The sequence below is a fragment of the Panulirus ornatus genome, chromosome 64 (assembly GCF_036320965.1).
Source record: "Panulirus ornatus isolate Po-2019 chromosome 64, ASM3632096v1, whole genome shotgun sequence".
NCBI classification, from domain to species: domain Eukaryota; kingdom Metazoa; phylum Arthropoda; class Malacostraca; order Decapoda; family Palinuridae; genus Panulirus; species Panulirus ornatus.
Window position 1 is genome coordinate 24,213,680 of NC_092287.1, and position 15,158 is coordinate 24,228,837.

At 37.8% G+C, this 15,158-nt stretch overlaps 2 protein-coding genes across 2 annotated transcripts in view; both read right to left on the reverse strand.

Annotated features, from left to right (window-relative positions):
- The window catches only part of ICA69 (islet cell autoantigen 1-like protein), a 125,534-nt gene extending 114,569 nt beyond the window's left edge, over positions 1 to 10,965 (reverse strand). The window contains exon 1 of the mRNA XM_071657559.1: positions 10,866 to 10,965. The gene's annotated coding sequence lies outside the window, so the exon portion shown is untranslated. The remainder of the gene's footprint in view (positions 1 to 10,865) is intronic.
- The window catches only part of nuf (rab11 family-interacting protein nuf), a 555,321-nt gene that overhangs the window by 386,895 nt on the left and 153,268 nt on the right, over positions 1 to 15,158 (reverse strand). Inside the window, exon 2 of the mRNA XM_071657543.1 lies at positions 10,936 to 10,981. Within this exon, the coding sequence (XP_071513644.1) occupies positions 10,936 to 10,981 (46 nt within the window). The remainder of the gene's footprint in view (positions 1 to 10,935; positions 10,982 to 15,158) is intronic.

The following is a 15,158-nucleotide window of genomic DNA, read 5'->3' on the forward strand; positions in this document are numbered from 1 at the left end:
AAAAAGAACCTTTTTTAAAAAAAAAATTTTGGTTTTTTTTTGGGTTTTAAAAAAATTAAAAAAAAAATTTAAAAAAAAAAAAAAAAAAACCCCGGGAAAAAAAATTTGGGGTTTTTTTTAAAAATTGGGGGGGAATAAAAATTTTTTTTGGGGGGGAAAAAAAAGGGGTTTTTTAACCAAAAAAATTTTTTTTAAAAGGGTCCTAGAGTGCGACGGTACGATCCTTGAGTACGACGGTACGATCTTAGAGCAGGACGTTACGATCTTTGAGTATGACGGTACGATCCTTGAGTACGACGGTACGATCTTGAGTAAGACGGTACGATCCTTGAGTATGACGGTACGATCCTTGAGTACGACGGTACGATCTTAGAGCAGGACGTTACGATCTTTGAGTATGACGGTACGATCCTTGAGTACGACGGTACGATCTTGAGTAAGACGGTACGATCCTTGAGTATGACGGTACGATCTTGAGTAAGACGGTACGATCCTTGAGTATGACGGTACGATCCTTGAGTACGACGGTACGATCTTAGAGCAGGACGTTACGATCTTTGAGTATGACGGTACGATCCTTGAGTACGACGGTACGATCTTGAGTAAGACGGTACGATCCTTGAGTATGACGGTACGATCCTTGAGCACGACGGTACAATTTTTAAGCGCGATGGTACGATTTTTGAACACAAAGCACGGCTCGAGTAAGGTGGCCTGGCCTAAGACCTGATCTTATGGGTTAGGTCAAAGGCCAGGCCATCAAGGTCAGGTCAAAGGCTAAGCCATCAACAAGGGTCAGGTCAAAAAGCCCGGGCCACCACATTCAAGAGTCGTGCCGTCGTGTTAAAGGGGATTACACTCTCACGCTGAACGTAGGGCAAGCAAGCGACATGACGCATGGAGATCTCTTCCTTCTCCCTGCGACTCCTTCCTGAGGAATGAGACGTCCGTCGTAACCCTTTGGTTCCATTGTCTCCATCTATATACCCGGATGGAGAGATGGATGACGAGAGGGGTTAAACCCCTCTTCTCCACAATTCTCTCTCCATCTACATAGCCGGAAGGAGTAGTGGTGGTGGTGGTGATGGGTGAGGGAGAGCAGTCCTTCTCGGTACATACCATCCGTCTCCATCTATACAGATTAGGAATGTAGGATACTATTACTGCCCTCTGGCGGAGAGCCTCGTCGCAGCCCATCACAGGTTTTCTGTTATCACCATGTTTTCCCATGTACCTCCTCCTACTTCCCCTCCCCTCCCCCCCTTTACCCCCTCCATTCCCCCCCTAGTCAATGACAAGTTGGTGGACCCGTGAGGGTAGCGGGTAGGCCTACACTGGCCCCGGATATCACCAGAGAGAACATGGGCTGTGGGGGTGATACTGGCGAGAAGCCATTCTATTCATACGGGTCTGGGGTCCCTCCTGGACATAGAACCTCAGTGACATGGGAGATCCCAGATACTGGAAACTCAGGGGAGAGAGAGAGAGAGAGAGAGAGAGAGAGAGAGAGAGAGAGAGAGAGAGAGAGAGAGAGAGAGAGAGAGTGGAAGGCAGTGTGGATCCCATCACACACTTAACATATACTTGGGCTCTTAATATGCGATTTTCTTCAATACCCCCACACGATCTCCGGCCCCAAACATGAGCAACTGTTTAAATATATATTTACGAAAGACATTGGATCGTATAAACAAGTCATAATGTGTAAATTTTGACTTAATGGGATATATAAAGGACAATAGCACACAGTAAACAATCATTCAATATAGAAAAAACTATTCAATGTACACAAATCAAATGCAAACTCGGATATACGCTATACACTATACCCCAAGCTGTAAACAACATTCCCCTATAAACAATAACCCGCTCTGTAAACTTGATTATCCAGGACCAGGTAAACTGCGTGATGCAAAACCTGAAGTGTATCCTCTGGGGATATCTAGAAAAAACACTGGAATCCTTCACTAAGTCCTGTGTCTACAGACTCACAGACACTGGGTGAGTAAGTGAGTGTATGGCCTTACCTACCATCTATTTCCAGTTTTCTGGAGGTAAACTGGTGGTGTGGATCCCCACGTTGGTGAACCGTGGTTTACCTGGTCCTGGATAATCATGTTTATCTATCGTGGATATTCTGCTTTCCCAAAACCCTGGGTCGTTGATCTTGTTTACCCAGCCCAGATGATCTGGTTTACCTAAAATCCTGGATAATTTAGTTAACCCAACCCCTGGATAGTCTAGTTTACCCAGTCCTGGATTATCTAGTTTACTAAACGTTGTATAATCTACTAGTTTACCCAAACCTAGATTATCTAGTCTGTTCAACGCTGTATAATCGACTAGTATACCTAACCCTGTATAATCTACTAGTTTACCCAACCATAGATTACCTAGTTTACTAAATGCTGTATAATCCACTAGTTTACCCAACTCTGGATTTTCTAGTTTACCCAACCCTGGATTATCTAGTTTACCCAACCCTGGATTATCTAGTTTACCCAACCCTGGATTATCTAGTTTACCCAACCCTAGATTATCTAGTTTACCCAACCCTGGATTATCTAGTTTACCCAACCCTGGATTATCTAGTTTACCCAACCCTGGATTATTTACTTCGCCCTACAGTAGACAATCTTTTATACCGGTTTCTCGTTAAACTAGTTTACGATCCTAGATGTTAAAGTTCAAAGTTTACATTCTAATACATATCGAAGGGCTTACGTAATATCGAGGTTGTGATTTCCGATGTACGCATTAACACAACTCCCTACCGGCCTATGTAACAGTACGTTTTGTGTCTCCACCTTGATTAAGAGGACGTTTTAACGAAGTCATAGCGTGCCGAAATATGGTTAATGAAGTCTCCGGTTTGCCGGAATGCGTATTATCGAGGTCTACAACTAGACAAAGTTCTTATTAATGAGGTTACGGTGATCGGCAGCCAATGTTACCAAGACTCAGTGCCCCCCCCCCCCCCCACAAGTCAGTGTTACCAACACTTGGGCGTCCCAGAGTCGGTGTTACCAATACCTCAGTGTCCAGGAGTCAGTGTTACCAATGCCTTAGTGTCCAGGAGTCAGTGTTACCAAGGCAACCGCGACGGAAACATATCATCTTAAGCTCTATGAACGATAGGTAAACGTAAGATTAACGGCTACAATGAAACGCAAAGCAAATGGTGTACAACGTCAAGAGAAACGAAGAGCAGAATACGTTAAGTGAAATACTGGCTAACAAAATGAAAATCCCAACTAATGATCTTAAAATATGTATCGTATGTTTATGTTGTAGTGATGAGGACTCTCATTCTTAGCTCTGATCAGTGAGTTAGCATCTGGTTTGAGCCCAGGAGCCGGTGAGACCCTCATACGAATTCTCACAGCCATGATATACACAGAGCTGGAGAGGTCTCTATAGATATGGTATACACACAGATATAGTCAAGCTAACTCCAGGAGAAACACTCTCTCATCTGTAGCAAATGCGTAAGGCGACGAGCCTTGAGCACGACAAATGGGCAAGGATACGAACCTTGAGCACGACGGTGCGATCCTTGGGCTTCAAGATGACCCGATCCTTGTGGGATCAGGTCAACGTCCAAGGTCACTACACCTGATGGTTGTACAGTCGTGGAGGAGTGTTCCTATACTGATGAATGTTTTTACTTACTGGCTGAAAACAAGATTCTGCCAAATCCTAGCATTATGCAACAAAAATGGTCGCTTAGATTAGGATATCTTTTACGTAAACTGTGGCAGGCGTTAAATCAGATGGCGGTAAAACACTCCATATACGAAAATCCTTTATAATCTAACCTAAAAAGCAAACATTCTTATCTAATATCAAAGGGACACACATAATTCCACAATGTGGTAAAAAAAAATATTAATTCCCAGTATTACCCTCCACCACCAAATTCCAAAAGATTGAATTTCCCGCCACTAAAAATGCATTTCCCTCTCATAAAATGTTTTTCCACGCCATCCGTATTAAGTTTCCAGCCCCCGACCCCTTCACGCGCGCTCACATCCACTAGTCTATTGACGTCAATTACTGCAGGGGAATTTACCTTCACAATGAAGTTTAAATGCGTGAAAAGCCCAGCAAAGAATCTCTCATAATGGGCCACAGACACCGAGGAACCCTACAAAAATAGAAATTATCTGTCAATCACAAAGGATCTGGTGATGATTTATGGACTTCCCAACCAAAAATTCAAACTTTAAGAGAACTGAACATAAAATGGGTGTGAAGAATAGCATGTAATCATCAAGATGACACTCAAATCATACTGGAGGATGGTAGGGAATTAAAAGGAAATACTTAATGAGCCTTGGAAAATGGACTGATGAGACAAAGCAAGCACAGAAAGAATTGAAATAACCTAACGGGTGAAGAAAAAATCATGGGTTAATCCCAGTCTATGGGTTATCTATGTATAAGATACTGTTGCCTAAATATTCTAATACTGACATCCCGCTCTTTGGTGTCATCACTTACAACCGAGAACCACATCAACAGTATACTTAATTCACTGCCCAAGCATTCCCTTGTATTGGGTTTTCCTACAACACTCACAACCATGCCCACTGGGTGGAACCTCAGCTCGAGAAGGCAAAAATATGAGTTGAAAACAGTCCAAAAACTGAAAAGCAGGAGGCTACCATCCCAAAAATATTAATTATATAAACATTGGATGTCCACTAATAATACCCTATTGTAATGGTCTTATTAGATGTTTACCACCAAAAGACTCCCTTCACAAACAACTGTTTTAACGCTACCCCGCTAACGCGGGAAATGGCGATATATAAAATATATATATTACATATTATTTCATGATTTCAGAAATTTTGGGTATGATATATAATGTGGATCAAGTTAATAATTTTGCAGTTGTAAAGCAATGACCTTCCTTACTTCATACACTCGGTTATGACAAGAATTCAGATCAATTAAATGTCTTGCCAAAAGTCAATTTTGCAATACTTATAATTCACCATGTCTATGGTACAAAATATTATGTCCTTTCACAGTAACAAATACAAGTCAGTTATGGTTTAAAATTTAAAAAAGGAAACAAAAAATGATGTTCACTAAAACTTACCCTTACCATTTTTATGTAACCTTGAATCATTTCTTTGTGTCACCTTGAAGCATTTCTGATTTCTATACACACAACTAACATAAATATTCCCATTTATACCTGTGCTCACAACTAACAGCATAAACCATGTATTTCCCCAGCCTACAAATACACTTTGGGCAAAATACTTTTTCAAATCCTATCATCATTCCCCTACAAAATATGCTCTACTTCATCTAGCTAATCAACAGGGAAAGATTTTCAGTCAGAACTGTTTTAATTTAATATCATCCTTGATACACCCTTAAAGGAAGATCAATTTTGAATATATGAAAGGATAATTAATCAAAATTACAAGGAGAGTCTGAAATGAGAACAGAATCAGCTGCTGTGAAAGACTCACTCCCATTATTTAGACATATCTTAAACTACCAACACTAGACTATCGTTTAGTGCTGAACAATGAACAACAAAAAAATTTATGAACTTCCAGATGAAAGGGGCAGGGCCAAAGTATATGGGAGGAGCCTTACATGTCTAGGGGTGGAGAGGGGTTGGGCTTGTGCTCCCAAAAAAACTGGAAGGGGAGGTGCACAAAAGGGGAGGAGGAGGTAATGGCAAAGTGGGAGGAGCTTTAAACAGGAAGGAAATATTCTGAAGGGATGAGAGTGAAGTGAGAAATGAAAGTGAATAATTATTAAGGTAAAGAAAAACCTTAAAAGCAATATATTCTGCGAATGTACAACTGGCGATTAAACTGATGATAAGAAGCTATTGCATCTACAATGAAAATGATACACATGTTCAAAAAGCAATACACTGTATATTCATCTTCTAAGCACTGACTACTTTCACAAAATCCCAATATCTTCAGTACCTTGTGCACAAAATTTCAAGTGAAAAACCTACAACATACTTTCACAAGCAAAATATACCCTTAAATTTGGTGGATATATCCCACAAAATGGCAACACCCTTTAGGGAAAAGATCCAAAGAGCACACAAAAAAGTTTCACTGCAGCTGCAGATAGATTTTTCTTTGGTGAATGGGCCACATAAAGGGGGGAGGGGATAGTGGTGTAAAGAGGGGTCCCCAACCCTTTGTTGGGAGGCTAACCACAAATCTTAAAACAAAATAGGCTTGAGCCTTAAGGGAGACCTGCTCCTGAGTGGATACTAACAGTGTACTTCAGTATATTTAGTTATATCTTTATTTCTATAAAAATGAAGTGACACAACCCTGCAACTTATGCTTATATAACTAAGTACCATAAACCTAAAACAAACCAAGCAATGAATAAATATGAAAATAGTTGTCTCTACATTTTCAGCTCTATGAAATCAAGCCTCCAACTTGCCTCTATGAGAGGATTTTGCTTCTGTAACATACTAAAAATCATAAACATAACCTTTCCAAGTCTTACCTAAAATATGCAAAAACACATACACAGGGTTCTGGAGTTCTATAATAATCATACATACATACATATGTATTTTAGCTCTTATTCACTGTACCACATTAGCAAGATGGTGCAAGGAGCTGATAACCAAAATGCTTCATTTGCACACAACCATTCTCTAGCTGTCATGTGTAATGCACTGAAAACATAGCTCCATACCCAAAACCAGGGCCCACAGACCTTTCCATGGTTTACGCTGGCTTCTTCAAATGCCCTGGTTCAGCCCAATGACAGCATGTCTTTCCCTACATACATCACTGCAACTTGCTCTATCCCATGTATGCCTCACTCTCCTGTGTGTTCAGACCCCAAATGCTCAAGGCATCTTTCACTCCATCCCTCCATCTTCTCCCTGTTTTCCCATATTTCCTTGTTCTCACCTCTCCTAACAAGTATACCCTTATAGACATCCTCTCCTCCCTGGTCCTGTCCACCTGCCAAATCCATTTCAGCGCATACCCCTCAGCTCTCCCAAACATAATCCTCTTACTACCACACCTCTCTTGCAACCTCTCATCTCTTATTTGATCAACCCTCTTGCAGCTCCATGGCTGTGTTTCTTCCACTAGCAGAGGAATTATGGGCTACTCTGGAGTGAGAAGCTCCTTAATGAAACTTTTCTCCCTTTTCTCAACAATGATACAGGCTCACATACATGCATCTATTCACTTTCAGGTGTCACTGGATTCTGCCTGCATAGGGTAATATCATGAGTAAATGGTTACCTTTGGTGAGCTTGTAATGCTGTCAATGGAAGAAAAGAAGTACAATCTCATCAAAGACTGTCTCACTCTAAAGTATTCCATCATCTCCATGGTACTGAAAGTAGCACAACCTTCATGCTGCAGGAGCCCCATGAAAGGGGTCCTGGAGATTGGAACGAATTATGAATCATTTACCTTCAAGAAAAGGAGTGATGCCTCACCTTCTTAAAGTCAGAGCTTTATCATACAAGTGTTTACTAAGAAGAATCCACTTTTACTATAGTAAAACCTACAAATGTAAAAGCTTCTGTATCATAATCCAAATTCACCTTAGTTTTTGTTAGTTCACTAAATCTATCATTCTAGTGTAATAACTGACCACCACATTCAGATTATGGATTATTCTTCTTATATTCCTGTTATAACAATTCCCTAGTAAAGTCTTTTCTATACTAACTGCTTCTCTCACCTTAGTAAAAAGGAAAACTATTGAGAATATAGTTACTGTTGCATCTTAGATCTATGTTAGATCTATAATTTCCCCTTTAATAGTGTCAGAACAAAGAGGAGGTTCATTCTCACACATCCAATCACTAGTTGTCAAGCATAATAACAAAAATAAACATCTAAATTTATGAATATATCTGAGATATTTGAGTATTCACTGAGTTGATGGCCATGTAATTCTCCTTAACAGCATCAAGTAAATATAACAAAAACTAAATACAAAATGTAGAAAACAGTAAAAGGGAGCACAATTTATCAGTAATGCAAAAAAGAAAAACCGGAGCACATACATATTGCTGCATCTCTAAAGCACTATATTTCCATCTTCATCAGAATCAAAAATCAAATGCTCATATATTTACTAGTTGAATTGGAATGATAAAATCAAGTTTTGCTTTCTAACATATAATTCAATTTACCTAAACTGATCACTGAACAAGAAAAGAAATATGTGCTAATGTGACATACATACATCCACATGAGAAAAGCAATATTCACAAATACTTCAGACCATAAAAATATATTTGACACAGAATATCAATGTTGCATAACACTGTTATAATATTCTTGATAAAATATCACAGTAAAAGATCCTAAAGTCCTTATTTCTATGTTATCTTCATAAACAAGACTACAAATATACTCAAAACTACATCTGTTAGTATATAAATGCAAATTACAATAAAGTGTATTCAAATCTCAATTCTGAAAACTATAATCAGCTCCATATCTAAATTTGGAAAACAGATTGTCATTACTATATTCTACAAAATATATTAATTTGTTAATAAATATATTACTACAAATGTACTTAGTACATCAATACCCTAATTCTATACATACAGAGTAAATACTAATCATGAGCCAAAGTTCTTAAAGTTACATGATGCTACGTGTGCTTAGGGTATGTATACTTAATGAGTAGTAAAATTGAGACTTCAGCCAAGTGAGACCAATTCACAGACCTAATTTTGAGAGGTATTTAACAATATACAATACTGGCATAAGCAATTCTATTGAACGGTAATTCTACAAGTGTACTATATCATCTTTAAAAGACAAATACAGTATCTACGATGATGCCTCAATGGAAAAAGTACAAATCTTACATGTCTATATATCTATTGGCAATCTTTTCGTCCTCACAGCTGAAATTCAGATCAAATACTGAAAAACTTCTCAGAGTTTCTGCCTAAAACTTTGAATTTGCAAAAATCTCATCACTGTACTTTAGCTGACTTATACAAATCCTGAAATTTTTTTCATTTACAAAATCTAATTAAAAGTACATTAGTTACATTTCAACCTTTTAGTCTAGCTCAAATCCTCTAAGCAAGTATTTTCATTATTTTTATTCATCCCCCTTGTACCTTTCTTGGCATCTTTCATGCACATTACTCCTACTGCCAGTCCCCAAGGAATTTCCTAACGGAAATCTTTCTATTAAAAATGTTCCAATCACAGATATAGCGTCCAACAATCCTCTTCATGAAGATTTTCCTCTCTACAGTCCAGTATTATCATCTCATCCTTTACATAATCCACTTTTGAATCTTTAATCAAAATTCCCCATCCAAAGCTACTATTACTCAAATCTCTTTGTTATATCATATCCTCCTTGAATCTTAACATCTTTTTGTTTAATATTTACAGAAATCTTCCTCACTGGGATTCATTTTCCAGATATTTCTACATAAATTTTACTCAAGATTTATCAAAGTTAATTTGAAGAAGGACAAATCTTATTGCAACTTTATGAAATTATCATAATTCCACATCTCATTAAGGATCACCTTACAACTACTAACAAAACAAAAAATATTTGTAGTATACCTTTCCAAAAAAAAATGTTGGGGGCAAAATTTTCCCAACTTGCACCCTTCCTGTGGGAAATTTGGTCAAAACCACACCCTAGACACAATACAGACCTGCCTGGGGTGATTTTTTTGTGATATTTTTTGCTCTTCCTCTCAAACTACTTCTCTTGTGACAACATCAAGGATTAATCCCTTGTGCACCACATCATGTAACTTCAGATTACTTACAAATATTCTTACCTCCAAAAATCTAATCACTAACATACTCCTATAACATCACAATGTACATATATAAGTGGATTCCATATCCTTTTACCCTCCTTCAGTCCTGTCCTACTAGTTAACATGAAGTAATTTTCCACTGCCTCTAAATAAATCTTTAAACTTATCAAAAATATCAATCTCAAAAAGGTAACTGCTTGTGGCTTAGACTACCTGACTTTAGGTGCAGGTAGTGACATCCGAGGACAATACCTTCCCATCAGGTAATGTTTCATCCTGGTATTGTTTTCCATTACACATCCCATCATCTGATCCATCGACCCCACCCCAGCCCCCATTTTTTCTTACCTACCATATGGTTCTTTCTCTTCTTACCTACAAAGTTCTTTTCCTTGGAATATACCTTCACCCCAAGAAAATTTCCAACCTAACTGGTTCCTCTTCAAAGGAATTTTCTATCATAGATTAATTCTTGCTTAGAAAAATGTTCTTTTCTAACCTCATCACAGACGAAAATTAAGTTGAAATAACCTCATCCTTATCCATGACCTTTTCCTATGGATAATCAATGGCCTTCCTCTAAACTTGATGCAAGAAATTCACCCTCTTGGTACTTAACCCCTCTTATACTTGTATCTCAACCTTACTGCAGCATGGCATTCATTCCTAAATTAATGCTCTTCTTTCTGGGGTTGCAATCATTCTAAATGATGTACATTTCATCTCTGCCTAGCTTTAGCTACCTGACCCAATTTCTTATCTCTCGTTAATTCCTATGACATCGATACTTAAACATTTCTGTCTGCACAAATCTTTTGCCATCTACAATGTATATTACCTATTTGTACCCTTAACTTATCCCTGTCTCATCCTAATATAAATTCTTACTCAACATCTAGCTTCCACTATAATACTACCTGAATTAGGCTTAACTCTACCTACACTTTCAACATAGTTTCAGCTCATCATGACTAACTTTTTGTTTTAGGACTATCCCATCTATCATCCTGTATTTGTTCACTCTACTCTACTCTACAACAGAAATGCTTGTGCTGTTCTTAGCTACCTCTAACTCCTCCTTATCCAGTGTCTTGGCTGCCCTCCTCCAAGCCTCCTCTTGGGTACCTGAGACCTACCTTCTTGCCTGGGCTCCAATGGGTTGGGTCCAGCCCATTCATCCCCCTGGAAGCAGAGGGTTGGGTAAGAGATTACATATAAAAAAAATGCCAGGCTGGGCATCACATCACATAAAAAAGCTGCCAGCAATCATTCAAAGGGCTGACAGCACGTGCTGAACCCTTTTCACAGGGGCTGGTCTCAATGGTCCCCTCTGCCATTGGCTGGTGGGGGCAAAGGGGTGCTGACCAAAGGATTATGGTCACCCCAATTTTTTTTCCCCTTTTTTTTATATGTGGTCCAATTTTTTCATAATAAAGGGGTATGTGCCAACAAGCTCCTAGGTGGGGTGCGCGTGGCTGGTTTTGTCATGGGTTCGAGATCGATCGACGCAGGGCAGCAAAGTAGGCTGCGTGCGCCAGACACAAGCTGCAGCTCGCTGGGCGTGGATCACAGAGCCTAGTTGAGTCCCACTGCTTGAGTTATCAGGAGGTGCTAGAACTTGCTCTTCATGAAAGTGCTTAATACTGTGTAGTGATCTTCGTACAGAAGTGAAAGGTGTTTTATTGTGATATCGTGATTACATAGTGCGTCAAGCTACACTAGAAAACATATTTGCTATATTGTATATATTCTAATGTACAAAACATGTTTGAGTGCAATCTACAGCTTTCAGTGTTTTCTTTAATAATCCAAAACTCAAATAATTATTCTAAATATGTATTTTAAATCCTGAAGAATGAGGGAAAAAATGATATGCTGGTCTATTCCAAAATAAATGGATGCACCTGTCACAACTGTCAACAGGTGCATCTTCAGCACAGAGTGGGAGGCAGGTGGTGCCAGGGACAATGTACATGAACAAGTGCTGACATAGTGATGCAATTTAAGATATGGCCAGTTATACTGGTTATATGGTAGTTTGAATTTCTTTTTTCAATTTTGATGCAGTTTATGCATATCATTCCTAACTATTCTCAATAAATGAAATCTTGAAAATGTTTCAAAAGAACTGGTGACTAACATACTGATTTAGCAATTATATATATTTGTCAAATATAGGTTTTCTGATGATACTTATGCATTTGGAAACTAATTCTTCAGAAACATAAAAAAGAAATCCAATAAAATGATGAATGCTTTTGTGTTTTTTTAAGTTGATGAACTTTATGAAAATAAATTTTATGTATATGTATATATGTGTATATGAGTGGATGGGATGTTCTTCATCTGTTTCCTGGCACTAACTCGCTGACATGGAAAATGGCAATCAAGTATAATATTTTCCTTTTTTAGAAAATTTATATATGTGTAATGTAATCCAGTCTGCAACCAATAGTAAATAATATGAAACATTTAAAACTGGTTCACATAGCCTGATTATCTAGCAATAAACATCCGACAATGGCTAACCAGTGACTGACAAAAACGTAATTCAACTTTTATTATTTTTTCAAAAGAATAATATAAGTAGTTCCATGAATTTCAATACAAGTCTCTTCATAGAAGGAAATTGTGACATGCAACGATAAGACTCAATGAACATATTAAGAATCCCATTCACAAATAATGTATAAGCTGTACTTAATGAGACCATTTCTCTCTGTGGTAGCCTAGTGGATGTCATGTTAATAATAACATAAAAATTGTGTGACTTTTTTCTTATCCCTAGTATCCTTTATCAATATATACATAATTTCTGATGTGTTTTTTAGTATTCTTGATACTGTTAAGCTGTGCATATTGTTTTACATCTTGTTATGAGAAAGATTTTGAGAGTTAAGAGGGAGCCATGCTTTCATGTAGATATTATTAGTAGGATGAATCTCTCCTGTCTGTGCTTCAGTGTACAATTTCATTGGTATCAGTCACTAAACGTAGTTTTGAGTATTGGCAGAGTCACTGGAGGCTGTGACTGTTTTTTATATGACTAATTTCTGTACAATTTCTAATGAGAGTTTTGTCCATATTGTAAATGATGGTAACAAATGACAGTATTCTAATCAAGATATGTATTTTCAAAGAGTCCTTAACTGGCTGTAAATATGAAACAGGTAACAGTGATGATGGAAAGTATAGGTTAGGCAGTAAAGATTATACCTACATCTAAGTACAGAGACAGGCTGAATGGATTATTAAAGTATAATTACGATTAGGAGGCATGTATACATAAAAATCTTTACAGTCTTGTAATCTTTTTTTTCTTGCCATTCTAGCAGTAGCAGAGAATTACTTGAAGTGGAACTGAATGGCCTCAGACATACCAGATTTTTCAGTGAACTTGTTCATAATGACCTAGAACCTCTAATACAGGGTTTTCAAAATCACCTTCAAGAGCAGGCAATGGAAAAATCAAGATTATACTCAATAAATGAGATCTTTTCATTTCCTAAACAGACCCTTATCAGGTCCAAAACATGACCCTAGTTTTGATGGGTTAGTCATACGAGTAAAGTCTCATATCATCTTTGGTTTTGACTATTTTCTTGAAAAATAACATAAAATGATTATGAATCTGAATCACAGGCTCATTCATCTTCACACCGAGGATTAATTTGATGTTATCTTGTTCTTCACCAAAAGAAAATTGAAATAATGGATAATACTTTTCATATTTCCATGTTATCTCAGCTCTCTAACTACGTGTATGAAGTCTACGATACATGTACATACTGAGGTAATCATGAAAATAGTGTTAATGTCACATTCTGTAAAAGAGATTTATAATTCTCTACTGTACTTTAATCTTAAGAAGTTATGGTAATTTTCATCAGCAAAATACATGAGTATTACAGTTTTTATCATGTATGAAACAGAGCAGAAGAGTACTGGAAAGACAGAAATGGGAAAGACTGCATGGAATGGCGTATGTGTGGGAGGCATATAAGAACAGGGATAAGTGGAGACTCTTTTGCCATGAACTCTTTGATGGGAGTTCCCAGAGGGAATGGACATCAACGATACAGACAGATTGATAGATTAAAGGGCAGATTAACTCCTGTACATGTTATGTCATTTTTTCCCTTTCACAGTACAGTGGCAACAACATACACTCACAAACTAAGAAATTTGTGTCTGCATGTACGACCAGGAGGACTGAAAGGATCATATATGCTATAGCACGCACAAATTCATTCATTATGCCATATTCATGTCTATCAAAATGCTGTGGATGGTACACTTCAGGTCCTGGACATCATACATACAGCAAGAGACTGGATGAGAGCAAATGAGGCCTTTACTCATTTGTTCCTGAATCTATCTTGCTTTTGTGAAAAAAAGTAATGAGGCAGAAAACTCTAGCTGGAATTTTATGCATGGACAACTGCTATCCTATGAAGCTGGAAAGAACATAAAAGATAATGAATAAGATGATACACCTGATCGTAGAGATTTTACTATCAGAAATGTATGGACAAGGGATTGCAGGTTCTAATGTTCTAATCTATATCAATAACTAGTTACTAACGATTTAACGGTGTAATTACTTTTACTCATCAATATCTATGAAAAACAAGTCAATGGTTTCATTACATTTAGCAGAACTCAATCCAAATAAAGCGATAACATTAAAGAACGCTGTTACATTTTATTGCATTTGGGTTGATTTCTTGGGTTGGTTTTGCCCTTCTCTACGTATTCATTTATGGTTTTAAATGTGAAACATCATCACTCCAATAAACCCATCCTAAACATGTATACTATACCCTAACATTTCTGAAATGGTCACTGCAAGTCATGGAGTAATACTAAGACACTGAAAGGTCGGTCCCCTAAGATGATGTGCAACGAGGGCATTTAAGCCATGTTCATCTTACCCTTTACCAAGGCTGATGTGAGTTTGATGGTTAAATTACAATGAATTTTGGTCGAGAATAATATTTACATATTATCATGTGGGTCCTGTCCCCTGGGGCGCCGGTAGCACTCCAGCCACTGTAGTGGTGTTGCTGGGGTTGAGTTGGCTTTAAGAAACCTATTTCAGCATTACTATGAAAACCCGAGCTTAACTAGCATCTCATAACTCACTCTACATTTCTTGTGGGAAGAAACAACTATCACAAAAACGGTATATTAATACTTAAAACACCCCCCCATGTGCAAAACATCGTCGTTTTCCGTTCACTGCAGTGATTGGATGAGATGTAACAAGCAGGACGGCGTAATTACACTACCCACTACGTAAACCTCTTCATCACATGCAAACATATGAATATATTACCATAAAATGCAATGAACGACG